A 13,335-nucleotide genomic window follows, 5' to 3' on the forward strand; every position below is an offset into this window, starting at 1 on the left:
TAAATAGTTTGATTAAAAAAGCAACAAAATTAAGATGCAACAAAAATATTTTAAATATTAATATTAATAAATAAAATTCCAATAAATAAAATCGTCAAAACAGGCATAAGAATAATCCCATGCAAGCCCTCAAGTTTGTCGTGGATAGAGCGCAGTTCCAAGAAGCCTCTACCAAAGTTCTTGACATCTTCTTAACTGTGTAGAAGTTATGAAGTCGGAGATGAGCCAGTCTTCGTTGGCTAGATTTCAGCCACCATATTAATGGACTGGTAGCCCGTGGCTTCTCTGACAACATTCCACAATCAAACCAGTTTGCCCAAGACTATTGAGCACAAGCCACTTGGCAAAGGTGGTTTAAGGATTCCAAGGATGGGGAACTTAATTCTGTGCATTTAAAACATTTGGTAAAATTGAGTGAGGGCCTTGGAACTCGTTCTGACTTTTGCTTAAGTATTGTAAAAAAGTTGTGTTCACTCTGTAGCAGAAATGATGTGTTGGTCTGTTGAGGAAAAATGCCAACACTGGAGGACCATAAAATGTATAAAAACAGAAATCTGTAGATTAAAAAGGCAAATCTTTGTCCATCTTCATAGAGGGAGAAGCTCATTGCATCCTGCAAGGAGATTTATGATCCTCTTCCCAAGATCTTCATACCTTCCTCATTTATGAACTGCAATGCCGCAGGGCCCGGAGGGTCATCTCAAGGAATTTCTGGAAGTGTCTGAGGACAAGATAGCTTCCAACTTGCCTTTCACTTTGCAGAAAGGAAGGCAGGGCCTGGCCTTCCAAATGGGGGTAGGCGACTACTGTCATCCCACTTTCTTGCATCTGAAGGAAGATAAGAGAAATCCATTAGTTCTTGAGGCCTGAACAGTTGTGAGAGCCACAGCAGACAAGCAAGTGATCTTTACAGAAGGTTGAAAATCAAGTTTTTTTAGAACCGCTGATTTTTATACCCCACTTTTTAGTACCTTTAAGGAGTCTCAAAGTGGCTTACAATCCCCTTCCTTTCCTCTCCCCACAACAAACACCTTGTGAGGTAGGTTACGAGGGCCGGATATGACATAAATGTCACTTGATCGGGCTGGGCCATGTGTACCTAGGGTTGCCAGGTCCCTCTTTGACTCCGGCGGGAGGTTTTTTGGGTGGAGCCTGAGGAGGGCGGGGTTTAAGGAGGGGAGGGACTTCAATGCTATAGAGTCCAATTCCCAAAGCAGCCATTTTCTCCAGGTGAACTGCTCTCTATAGGCTGGAGATTGGTTGTAATAGCTGGAGATGTCCAGCTAGTACATGGAGGTTAGCAACCCTATGTGTACCACAAAATTTAATGCCAGGCATCGGCGATACAAACTTTATCGACGACAAAGCCAATTAGTGATATTATTTTTACTTTGCCTTTTTACTAAAATACAAACATACTTAAAACAATAACACTCTTACAGTATTTTCTTTTATTTAGCAGTCTGTGATCATTGACACCTCAGGACTGGGGTGTGTGTTACTGCCTTGGCGGGCTCGTGGGCCAGATGAGAGCTCTCAAGGGGCCGGATTTGGCTCCCGGGCCGCATGTTTGACACCCCTGCCCTTATCCCTACACCATGCTGCCTCTCCACATATGCTACGGTTGCTGCCATGTGAGAAGGGCCGATTGTTACCAGCTAGAAGAGAGAACAGAGGTGGCAAGAGTCCCACACAAATAGGATCAATTGCAGTATTTCTTCGTATACAATTGCCACAAGGAAGTGTTATGGCTTCTGAACAGCCTGGTCAGCATGAAGTGGCCCTGGAACGAATTTAACCCTCAGATGAAGATCTGAGCAACCTGTAAACCAGCTTCCTCTTACCTGTTGTTGGAGGTTGGACGACAGGTTTGACACATCCACCTGGAGACCCTCCATCTGGGCAGCGAAACTCGGCAGGATCTCTTTTATGTGGGCAAAGTAGCCATGGTAGGTGTGAAGGCCTGCCCTTATCTGGTTGAAACAGCCAGCCTGAAAGGTGGAGAAAGGAGATGGCGTTAAAGGCTTGGAGTAAGCTAGAAATAGCAACAAGGGTGGGTGGTGGTATGGCACAGTTTGAGGTCTAGGCTGGAGCAAACCACTCTCTTCCATAGGTAGGGTTGCCAGGCCCCTCTTTGCCGCCGGCGGGAGGTTTTAGGGGCAGAGCCTGAGGAGGGTGGGTTTTGGGGAGGGGAGGGACTTCAATGCCATAGAGTCCAATTCCCAAAGTGGCCATTTTCTCCAGGGGAACTGATCCCTGTCGGGTAGAGATCAGTTGTAATAGCAGGAGATCTCCAGCCACCACCTGGGGCTTCTAGCTGCTCAGCTGATTAATATTTTTGGGGACAGAACACACAATTCAATTTATCTGGGATTATTTGGCAATGACCTACAAAGACAGGCAACCAATAATGTTTAAATGTGGCCCTATTAAATAATTCCTCTATTCTTAATTTGGTGAACTTAAGATACTTTGCACTCGGGAAGGTCGAGCCAAGCATCTGCTGGAAATCGGGCCTAGATTCCAGGGATCAGCTCCAGGCTATGTTTCTTGAACTTTAAGATTTTTTTGCATAGGAAAATGTGTGGTATGAATACAAAGTTCTTCCTTTCACCACATATGGACTGCAAGCTTCCAAATTAGAGCATTCACCACCACCCAAATCTATCCTTATTTTGAAGGCTCCCACTCAAAAGTAACCTCAAGGGTTCAGTTGAAGATTCTCTGCTTTTTGTTAAACAAGTACAACATTTTGTTTATTTGAGTGTGTGGAGAGACGGCTCCTAAGATATCATCTGTCACCTACATAGTTTTAGCAAATACTTGATTAAATCACCAGATGGCCAGTTATTCCAAGGGTCCCCAACGTGGGCGCCATGTTGCCCGCCAACACCTTTCCTGGACTGGCACCTAGGGTTTCCAGGTCCCTCTTCACCACTGGTGGGAGGTTTTTGGGGCGGAGTTTGAGGAGAGTGGGGTTTGGGGAGGGGAGGGACTCCAATGCCATAGAGTCCAATTGCCAAAGCGGCCATTTCCTCCAGGTGAACTGATCTCTATCAGCTGGAGACCACTCGTAATAGCAGGAGATCTCCAGCTAGTACCTGGACAGTGGATGGGGCCAGATGGGGCTTTTGCCCAGCAAGGCTTCTGACTGACCACTGGAGATTTTATTAGCTATGCAGGTTTTTTAAAATGTGGTTTTGGCAGCAGCTGCCACTACAGCACAAAAGTGTTCACTGTGTGACTGAAAGTAAGCTGCAGCAGCCATTTTGTGGCAGCCACTTTTGTGGCTGTGGCCACCATACTGTGTCAGAATTAAAAGGTGCCTGCAGGCTTAAAAAAGTTGGGGACCCTGAGCTGTGCCTAGCAGATTAACAGTTCAACGTAGCCTCAGGAGTTTCTCATGGCTAATGCAATGCCTAGATAGCCCCAACATGCACACTTCAGTAGGGTTGCCTGGTCCCTCTTTACTGCTGGTGGGAGGTTTTGGGGCGGAGCCTGAGGAGGGTGGGGTTTGGGGAGGGATTTCAATTCCATAGAGTCCAATTGCCAAAGCAGCCATTTTCTCCAGGTGAACTGATCTCTGTCGCCTGGAGATCAGTTGTAATAGCAGGGGATCTGCAGCTAGTACCTGGAGGTTGGCAACCCTACACTTTAGGCAGAAGAGATCTGGATCCTTACTCTAAACCAAGCTCTTCCATTATGTAACCTTGGAGGTTACATTGTCCCCTTATCTTGCAAACTGCCCGATCCCCAGAAGTGCCGAGTCAGGATTGTGAAACCAGAAGGACAGGATGACATCTTTCTTCCCTGTGGTTCACATTACTAAAATCATCACGGTATCTTCCGCTGATTTATTTTCGGCAACTAGCTGTGATGGTCAAGTAGCTCTTGGAAAGGGGGGGGGGGACCCTCTGATATTTCCCAAGAGTTTTTAGTTTGAGTAATGAGTAAGGCTTGCAAATGAAACAAAAATTCAGATCCTCCCCTTTGCAAGTCTGATGGTGATGGAGCTGTTGGGAAATGCATGTTCTCTGAATGGGCTGAGTCAGATAACTCCCCCGAAACCAGAAAAGAGCTATTTTCGTTGCTCATGCAACATCCTTCTTGATACGCATGGCTACTGCCGTGCATATGGCCACTCACTAAACAGGTGGTGGACTCTTCAACAATACAACTTGGAGTTAGGAGGGGATGGCCGTCACTCACCATGTCGCAGGGGTCGGAGTGGCACTGGGAGAGATCCACTTGTGGAATGGCCAGGAATTCCTGCATCAGCATCAGCTCATCGTCGCTGCCAAGCTTAAACTCTTTACGCTGAGGGTTTGCAGATAGAGAAGACAGGGTTAGGAGAGAGTTTCTTTGGCAGGGATACACAATGCATTTGAACACCATGCCCAGGCAGAACTCCCTTTTAACTACAGGGAAATTTCCTGGTAGGCCACTGCCTTAGAGGGGCACTGGTGGTCAAGGACAACCAGAGTAGGGTTGCTGTTCCCCAGGTGGTGGCTGTAGGTCTCCCAGAACTACAACTGGCCCCTGAATGACAGGGATCATTTCCCTTGGAGATAGTGGCTGCTTTGGAACATGGACTCGACGGCATTATACCCCACTGAGGTCCCTCTCCCAAACTCCGCCCTCCCCAGGCTTCACCCCCCAAATCTCCAGGGTTTTCCTAACCCAGAGCTGGCAACCCTAAAGCAGAGCTAAGCCCTAACCACTCTGTCAGCACCTCAGGAGCTACTAGGCTCAGACCTGTCACTGGTAATCTGCATAAATGCACCAATTGCCTCCCCATGCTTGGCTGCCATTTTTAAATGTCATCTTTAATTTTATTTAATTTTTACTTCACTCTAAGCTGGTCTCCGGGTGGCTAACAATGACATAATTTACATAGAATCATAGAGTTGGAAGGGACCACCAGGGTCATCTAGTCCAACCCCCTGCACAATGCAGGAAATTCACAACTGCCTCCCCCCTCACACTTCCAGTGACCCCTACTTCATGTCCAGAAGATGGCCAAAAAAACCACCTTCCAGGATCCCTAGCCAATCCGGCCTGGAGGAAAATTCCTTCTTGACCCAAAATAGTGATCTGCATTACCCTGGACATGCAAGATAGGCCACGAGAGCCAAACACTAACGCAACCCTTCCTGCCCTCCCTCTCATGAACTGCCTAAGTTCATACAATCAGCATGGCTGTCAGATGGCCATCTAGCCTCTACTTAAAAACCTCCAAAGAAGGAGAGCCTACCACCTCCCGTGGAAGCCTGTTTTACTGAGGAACTGCTCTAACTGTCACAAAGTTCTTCCTAATGTTTCGCCAGAAAATCTTTTGATTTAATTTCAACCCATTGGTTCTAGTCCGACCTTGTGTGGCAACTGAAAACAACTCTGCACCATCCTTTATATGACAGCCCTTCAAGTACTTGAAGATGGTTATCATATCACATCATATATCAATTAAAAACATAGAACATGAAATATATATAATTATAAATATATACTTATCAATAACTTTAATTTTAAAACTCTATATTAATTAAAAAATGGCACCCTAATAATAATTACATAATTGTATACAGTTTTAAAGCATTGTATACAATGTAAAACGGATCCTTAGTGTGGGTGAAGTTAGTCCCAGGGAGCCATAGCAGGAAACCTAAGTGACAACAAAGGACAAGATCTAAAAGATCCAAAAGGGTTCAGCAAGAAAGGACGAGGGAAGGAACAACCATTTTGTGGGATAAAGCAAAGGGTGAACCAATGTTTATTGTTGGTGCTACTGAGTTCGGAGCTGCAGGGCCTGCTCAGCTGGGCTTGTTCCAGGGCCATTTTCACTTCCCAGTCCATTCCTGCATCAGCCACAACACTCCTGGGCCTCTCCCTTGTTTGCACTGCAGAAGTGCTCTGGGCCCATAACCCTGTTGGCTGAGTGATTAATGCAAGGCAAAAATAGGGCCAAGGCCAATGGTGCAAAATAAGTAAAAAAGATTTTTTATTACTCAGAATAAAAAATTCCCTACGCGTTTTGCCCAAGGGGCTTCTTCAGGGGAATCTATAGTTATTGCAGTAGTCCTTCAAATGAGCATAATTTATTTCTCTTTGAGTGATTAATGCAACACAGGTGCACAAACTGAGTCTCTGTTGCGTTAATCATTCAGCCAACACCCCTTGCCGCAGGCTTGTGGGTCATAGCCCAGAACATCGCATCCAGCAGTACATTAACTTCCTGATCACCCTAATGCATTTGACCGGACTTGAACAAGGTCTGGTATTACAGAGAAGGATTTGCAATTGCTCTCTCCTGTTTGCTGTGTCTCCATTCGCCCCCACCTGCTGATCAAGCAGCACTCCAGCATTTTCTGTTATCTCAACTTGCCCTCTGACAAGAAGCAGGTCTGTTCTCAATGGAACAAGGGCTTCATTCCTGGTCCAGACAAATTTCCCACCCACCCATGCCAGTGCAGACTTGTCCTGCTGCTGACAATAGAGTTGTTAGGGCCGCCTCACCCAGAGGAGTGAGCCACAGTCCGACAAGTGATTTATTTCCTTCTATGAAATGTTGGGCATGTACCAGTATTGGATTTCTACAGAAACAGGGCATGACATTTACATAGGGAGAAACAAACAGCCATGGGAGCAGAATTCAGTTATGAAAATCTCATCTTCCATAAAAAGTTTCTAGTCCTTTTATCTGGAAGTTAACCTTTTAAGACACTGCATTGCCCATGCATGTAAAAGCCCAGAGGGGGCATACAGTTGTGATTTCTAGCATGGGGAGTAGGGTTGCCAGCTCCGGCTTGGAAAATACCTGGAGATTTTGGGGGTGAAGCCTGAGGAGGGTGGGGTTTGGGGAGGGGTAGGACTTCAATAAGGCATAATGTCATAGAGTTCACCTTCCTAAGTGGCCATTCTCTCCAGGTGAACTGACCTCTGTCAGCTGGAGATCAGTTGTCCCTGGAAGTTGGCAACCCTACTGGGGAGGGACAATCCTCACAGCCATCTGTAGCTCTATACCCATCCTCATGGCTAGCGAACCATAAATAGAGTTGCCAGCTCTGGGTTGGGAAATACCTGCAGATTTGGGAAGTGGAGCAGAATGCCATAGAGTCGATCTTCCAAAGCAGCCATTTTCTCCAGGTCAACTCATCACTGTTGCCTAAAGATCAATTGTAATCCCAGGAGATCTGCAGCCACCACCTGGAGGGTGGCAACTCTAATAATAAGTTGGGCAAAATAAGAAACATATGCAAACAAAATATGTTTGCACAACTCTTCTTTTCTTGAGCAGAATCTGGATAGCCCTGGCACAGAGTTAATGTTGAGCATGGAATTCATCCCTCCTCGCTTATAGGCCAGCTAGCACATTCTCCTTCCCCATCACCACACAGAGATCAATCCTTGTGATTGTGGATTGATCAGCCAGCAAATCTGGTTGTTATTAAAGTGGGCAAATGAGTCTTGGCATCCACTGAAATGCAGTGTCAATCCTGTGCTCCTATCCAATGTTCACTGAAACGGGAATAAACACTCATCTCACTTTGGCAAGTCCACTCAAAACTTGTCTCCAAAAAAGCAGCTGAGGAGAAGGGACTCTCCTCCCATTTTGCCACTGGATGACCTTCTGTTGTTGGCTTAGAAGGGGAGATCGGTCCTGTGAGTAACACAACCTGGACCAAGTTCACAGTGCTGAGAACAGGAGAGGAAGCACTCCTTTGTATAGGGGTTAACTTCCATGGAGGGACAGCCTGTAATTTTACAGGAAATAGTAAAAACTCCCATAAAAACAGCTTGCCAACTATTTTGTTTATCCTTGAACTCAGCCTGTTGGGAATAATTCACCTCTGGATAGTTCTGAGCTTGCCAAGGCACATAATCTAATACTGCACCCTTAATTATTCCCATTGTACTTTACAAGGTGCAATGGCTTTATTATTATAGGGAGAGAACTGGTTGCAGGCTACATTTGGCAGACAAGGATACTGGCAGAATGCTGCAAGATCAAACCAAGACTAGAGATATTGGGGAGAGGCACTGATTTGTCCTTTGGGATCGAAAGCGATGGTTATAAGGTATTTCATTCCAGAGGCGGAACCAGGTCAGTTTGTTGCAGGCGATGAGAGTGACTATTGGAGATTTTATTGGCCGTGCAGGTTTTTTAAATGTGGCTTTGGCAGCAACTGCCACCACAGCCCAAGGATCTGCACTGCGTTACTGAAGTTAAGCTGTGGCAATCATTTTGTGGCTGGCTCCGCCTCCTGCGGCAGCCATTTCATGGCAGCCATTTTGTTGCTGTTCCACCATGCCGTGTCAAAAATACGCCCATAGGCTCAAAAATGTTGGGGACCCCTGCTCTATAACCATTACATCCCAGTAAGCTTATTCCCAAGTATGCATATGGCCTAGGGTTGCCAACCACCAGGTACTAGCTGGAGATCTCCTGCTATTACAACTGATCTCCAGGTGACAGAGATGAGTTCACCTGGAGAAAATGGCCACTTTGGCAATTGCACTATATGGCGTTGGAGTCCCTCCTCTCCCCAAACCCTGCCCTTTTCAGGCTCTGCCCCGGAAACCTGCCACCGGTAGCAAAGAGGGACCTGGCAAGCCTAATACAGCCACAGATTTAGATGCTCCTTAGGCAAGTCACATCCTTTTTGTGTTTTTTGCTCCCTCCCACAATATTTACCTTTCACCTGCCAACTCACCATGAGCTTTCTGATCTTAGCAACATCCTCTTTTATCCTGAAGACAAATTCCCGGTTTTTCTGGATAAACTGGTGCAGTTCTGGATCTCCAGAAGACTCCGGCAGGGGTGCGGAAGCGCTCATTGCCCAGGACAATGCGATACTTAGTAGAGAAAGAACACCTGGAGAGAAAGACAGGTGCGGACATCAGTTTCAACCGGAGTAAGCTAAAGACAGCTGCAGCAGTTTTTTTTTCTTTTAAAGAAATCTCTGCTGCCCGTCCACTCAAACAGGGTCCCCAAGGCAGCCAGCCCAGGAAATTAGGGATTGCTGCAGCTGAAAATTTATGAAATGGAACTCATTGAAAAAGTTCTCTTGCACAAGAAGAAGAGTTGGTTTTTATAGGCTGACTTTCTCTACCTTTTAAGGAGAATCAAACCGGCCTTCCCTTCCTCTCCCCACAATAGACACTTTGTGAGGCAGGTGGGGCTGAGAGAGCTTGGAGAGAACTGGGACTGGCCCAAGGTCACCCAGTTGGCTTCATGCTTAGCAGCGGGGATTCAAACCTGGTTCTCCAAATTAGAGTCCACCGCTCTTAACCACTACACCACACTGGCTCTCAAGAGAAGTTCCCAGCTGTCTCTCTCCATCTGGCACCTTTAATGGTACCCAAAAGCCACCACTTGTTCCCTCCCATCAATAAGGCAAGGGGGTACCTCCATGGAGAGCACATTTGGTCTGTGCCAGTCTCGGTTAATCTCTTTCTGCAGCAAGCTCACAGAAGGTCATGACCTGAAAGTTTAGTCAGTGGCATAGTTAATCCCCCCCCCCCCAAAAAGGGAACTTCCAGGATATGATTTATTAAGTAGCATCGAATGCAGCAATCCTTTCACTGGTCTGTATCATTCATGAAAGTTCTTTTGCAAGAAAATCATCCTTCCCTTTCTAAAGAGAAACAATTTTGATATGCGGGAGATTAAAAAATTGAAGGCAGGAAACCAGGGTGTGTGTGTGTGATTTATGACCAGGAAGTAGACTATTGGCTTACAGTTAGGGTTGTCAGCTCAAGTTTGGGAAATACCTGGGAGATTTGGGGGTGGAGCTTGAGGAGGCCAGGTTTTGGGGAAGAGAAGGACTTCAATGGCATATAATGCCAAGAGTCTTCCAAAGTGACCATTTTCTCCAGGTGAACTGATTTCTATCGCCTGGAGAGCAGTTGTAATTCCAGGAGATCTCCAGCCACCACCTGGAGGTTGGCAACCCTTGTTTATGTTTAAAAATTGTATTAGAGGGGGTCTACTGAAACCTGAAGAAGTTTCCTTTCAGCAGTTATAACAGCAAGAATTATAGGTTGAGGCCCCCACCTCAAAGCAATTGTTCCAGGCATGGTTTTGAAAAGAGTGAGACAATCCCAGAGCAGTGATTCATGTACCAGAGAAACAGATTCTTCTGAGGATGAGTGGCTCTCACATCTCTCTGAATCAAGAGTGACTGAATGCTTTCCTTTTGCTTCCTTTCACTTCCCTCTTTGTTCTTCCCTTCCTTTCCCCCCTTCCCTTCTTTGACCTTTCCCCTTCTCCTTGTTCCCTCTTCCTGTCCCTATTCCTTGGAGGACCTGGGACTTTCTGGGTCGATGTTGGTCTCCTGGGTATCACCTTAGACCATCCTCACCATCAAGGATATTCTTGTCATTTCTAAGAAGTGATTATGAAGTTAGGACGCCATCTTGTTAATCTAAACTGGACAATTGGTTTAAAATTGTACGTTTTAATCTTACATTTACGGTATATTGTAATACGTTGTGAGTTGTATTGTTGGAAGCTGTCCTGAGCCTGGCTTTGCCAAGAAAAGGAAGGGTATAAGTTAAATAAAATTATTTTTTAAAAAAGGAGTGACTGAATGCTCTAGTCATTCCCAATGATGAGTTCCCATGCCCAATGAAGATGGGCGGCAAGAGGCAATGACAGAACAGTCAATCATACAGAGCCACAACAGGCAGACTCCTCCATTGAAAGCTACCCCAGACCAGATAGGTGGACCAAGATCCATCCACTTACTTTAAACCTGATGTGTCTTACACACCTGGGAGGGGTTAGAATGATAAAGCACAAGACAAACATTTTTAAAAAGTTGATAGGAATTACAAGTATTGGGAAACCTCTAAATTTCACCCTAACCTGAGATTGTTCCAGAGTTTAACTATTTCTTTAAATGGTTTCCTTTGTCTTGGGCAAGCTTTGTTCCATACCTAGCCAACCTCAAAGGGTTGTTGTAGATGTAAAGTGCAAGTTTGATCTCCTTAGGTAGGAAAAGTACAAAAGAGACAGTTTTAACTTGTTTAGAAGTCTCATTTTCTCTACTCTGTAGTCTTGTGGGGGAAGGAAACCCTATTTTTCCTTTCTCACACCATTTTATTGGTAGACAGGTAAGGATAATAAGAGAAGTTACCCAAAAGTTTAAAAATCAACAGAGTTAAACATGTTTTAAAAAAAATCAGCTGACCACTCAATACTTATCACCGAATCCCGAGACAAAAATCAACAGAGTTGGACAAGTTTTTTTAAAAAAAAAAATCAGCTGAACACTCAAAATTTATCACTGAATTCCCTGAGACACACTAGTACACATGAAGCTGCCTTATACTGAGTCAACCCTCGGTCCATCGAAGTCAGCATTGTCTACTCAGACTGGCAGCAGCTCTCCAGGGTCTCAGGCAGGGGTCTTTCACATCACCTACCTGCCTGGTCCCTTTAACTGGAGATGCCGGGGACTGAACCTGGGACCTTCCATATGCCAAGCAGACGCTCTACCACTGAGCCACAGCCCCTTCCCCAAAAGTTCTCTGAATCTGTCCTTTAGTGAACACATGAAGCTGCCTTCTACTGAATCAGACCCTCGGTCCATCGAAGTCAGTATTGTCTACTCAGACCGGCAGCGGCTCTCCAGGGTCTCAGGCTGAGGTCTTTCACATCACCTACCTGCCTGGTCCCTTTAACTGGAGATGCCGGGGACTGAACCTGGGACCTTCCATATGCCAAGCAGACGCTCTACCACTGAGCCACAGCCCCTTCCCCAAAGTTCTCTGAATCTGTCCTTTAGTGAACACATGAAGCTGGGGTCTCAGACTGAGGTCTTTCCCATCACCTACCTGCCTGGTCCCTTTCACTGGAGATGCCTGGGATTGAACCCGGGACCACCTGCATGCCAAGCAGAGGCCCTACCGCGGAGCCACGGCCCCCTCCCTACATTAGGAACTTCGAGCTCTCCATCTGAATTCTCAAAACTCTGCAGGGGGGGCTTATTGTTGAGTTTTGAGAATACGGATGGGGGGGAAAAGTGCATCTAAAGAGCGGCAAATCCAATGCAAAACCTTCCATGAATAAATGGCCATCGAGGAGGAGGAGGAGGAAGAAGAAGAAGAAGAAGAAGAAGAAGAAGAAGAAGAAGCAGAAGCAGAAGCAGAAGCAGAAGAAGAAGCAGAAGAAGAAGAAGAAGAAGAAGAAGCAGAAGGAAAGTCCTCCGAGGCGCCCGGCGCTGCCACTTACCTGCTCCGGCGCGCCTCGCTCAGAGCAGCCAGCTGTTTTGCAGCTGGGAGGCGGCGGCGGGCTGGGATCTACTTACTTCGTACTGAGCTCATCCTCGCGTCGTCGCCTGGGATGGATCGCGTCGCTCCTCCCCTCTGCTGAGGATGGGCTGGCGGGCGAGGTGGAGCAGGGTTGCTTCCAAGTGAGGCTGTGAAAGGTTGCCCCATCTTTAGAAGTATTTATAAGGAGCCTTGAGGAAACCCCATTGTGATGTGCAACTATTACTAAACCGGTGAAGGGTGGGGGGAGGAGGAGGAGGAAGGAACTGTTTCACCCAGCATCCAGAAAACGCGGGCAAAATGTGTGGAAATGCGCAGGGAGAGCGAGGGTTGACCGGTGGAAAAGGCATGCATGATCAAAGCAGAGCCCCGAAGCAGCCAGGGGCGTGACTGCGAGGTACCAGCCATGCACAAAAGGCCGAACAGGGGAAAAGATCTTGGGGTCATGGTAGGCATATGAAGAAGAAGAGTTGAGTTTTATATGCCAATGTCCTCTACCACTTAAGGAAGATAATTCACAGTGGGTAGCCGTGTCAGTCTGCCTGCAATAGTAGAAAAGGGCAAGAGTCCATTAGCACCTTAAAAACTAACAAAAATATTTTCTGGTAGGGTATGAGCTTTCGTGAGCCACAGCTCACTTCTTCAGATACGCTGGGGCCCTTTCGCCGGCCGAGATCTTATCTCCAGGAAGCTGCACATAGTCCCTGCCTCCCAGCCAGGTCTCTGAAGAAGTCAGCTGAGGCTCACGAAAGCTCATACCCTACCAGAAAATACTTTTGTTAGTCTTTAAGGTGCTACTGGACTCTTGCCCTTTTCTACTACTTAAGGAAGAGGTAGAGAACCTCAGACCGGCTTATAACCTTCCCTTCCTCTCCCCATATCAGACACCCCGTGAGGTAGGTGAGGCTGAGAGAGTTCAGAGAGAGCTGTGACTAGCCCAAGGTCACCCAGCTGGCAGACTCCACCTCTCCAAACCACTGCTCTTAACCACTATACCACGCTGGCTTCCAGGAAAAGATGAAGAGTCTGGAACTTTTCAGTTTAGAAAGCAAATAATACCAT

At 46.5% G+C, this 13,335-nt stretch overlaps 1 protein-coding gene across 1 annotated transcript; it reads right to left on the reverse strand.

Annotated features, from left to right (window-relative positions):
• Positions 1-663: 663 nt before the first annotated feature.
• On the reverse strand, positions 664-12,327 carry LOC130489683 (myelomonocytic growth factor-like). Its single transcript, XM_056863459.1, has 5 exons — positions 12,312-12,327; positions 8,712-8,872; positions 4,210-4,317; positions 1,845-1,991; positions 664-828 (listed from the first exon to the last, which is right to left on the reverse strand). Exons 1-5 carry the CDS (start codon positions 12,325-12,327, stop codon positions 664-666), a joined length of 597 nt encoding a protein of 198 aa, XP_056719437.1.
• Positions 12,328-13,335: the final 1,008 nt, after the last annotated feature.

Source organism: Euleptes europaea, chromosome 18 (genome assembly GCF_029931775.1).
Source record: "Euleptes europaea isolate rEulEur1 chromosome 18, rEulEur1.hap1, whole genome shotgun sequence".
Lineage (NCBI taxonomy): Eukaryota > Metazoa > Chordata > Lepidosauria > Squamata > Sphaerodactylidae > Euleptes > Euleptes europaea.

Bases quoted from the DNA above. Each gene is read 5' to 3' on its own strand.
- LOC130489683 (XM_056863459.1), bottom strand. The intron at 4,318-8,711 runs GTGAGTTGGCAG...GCAAACCCTCAG, and splicing joins CTAAGATCAGAAAGCTCATG to CGTAAAGAGTTTAAGCTTGG. The intron at 1,992-4,209 runs GTGAGTGACGGC...TCCACCTTTCAG, and splicing joins ACTCCGACCCCTGCGACATG to GCTGGCTGTTTCAACCAGAT.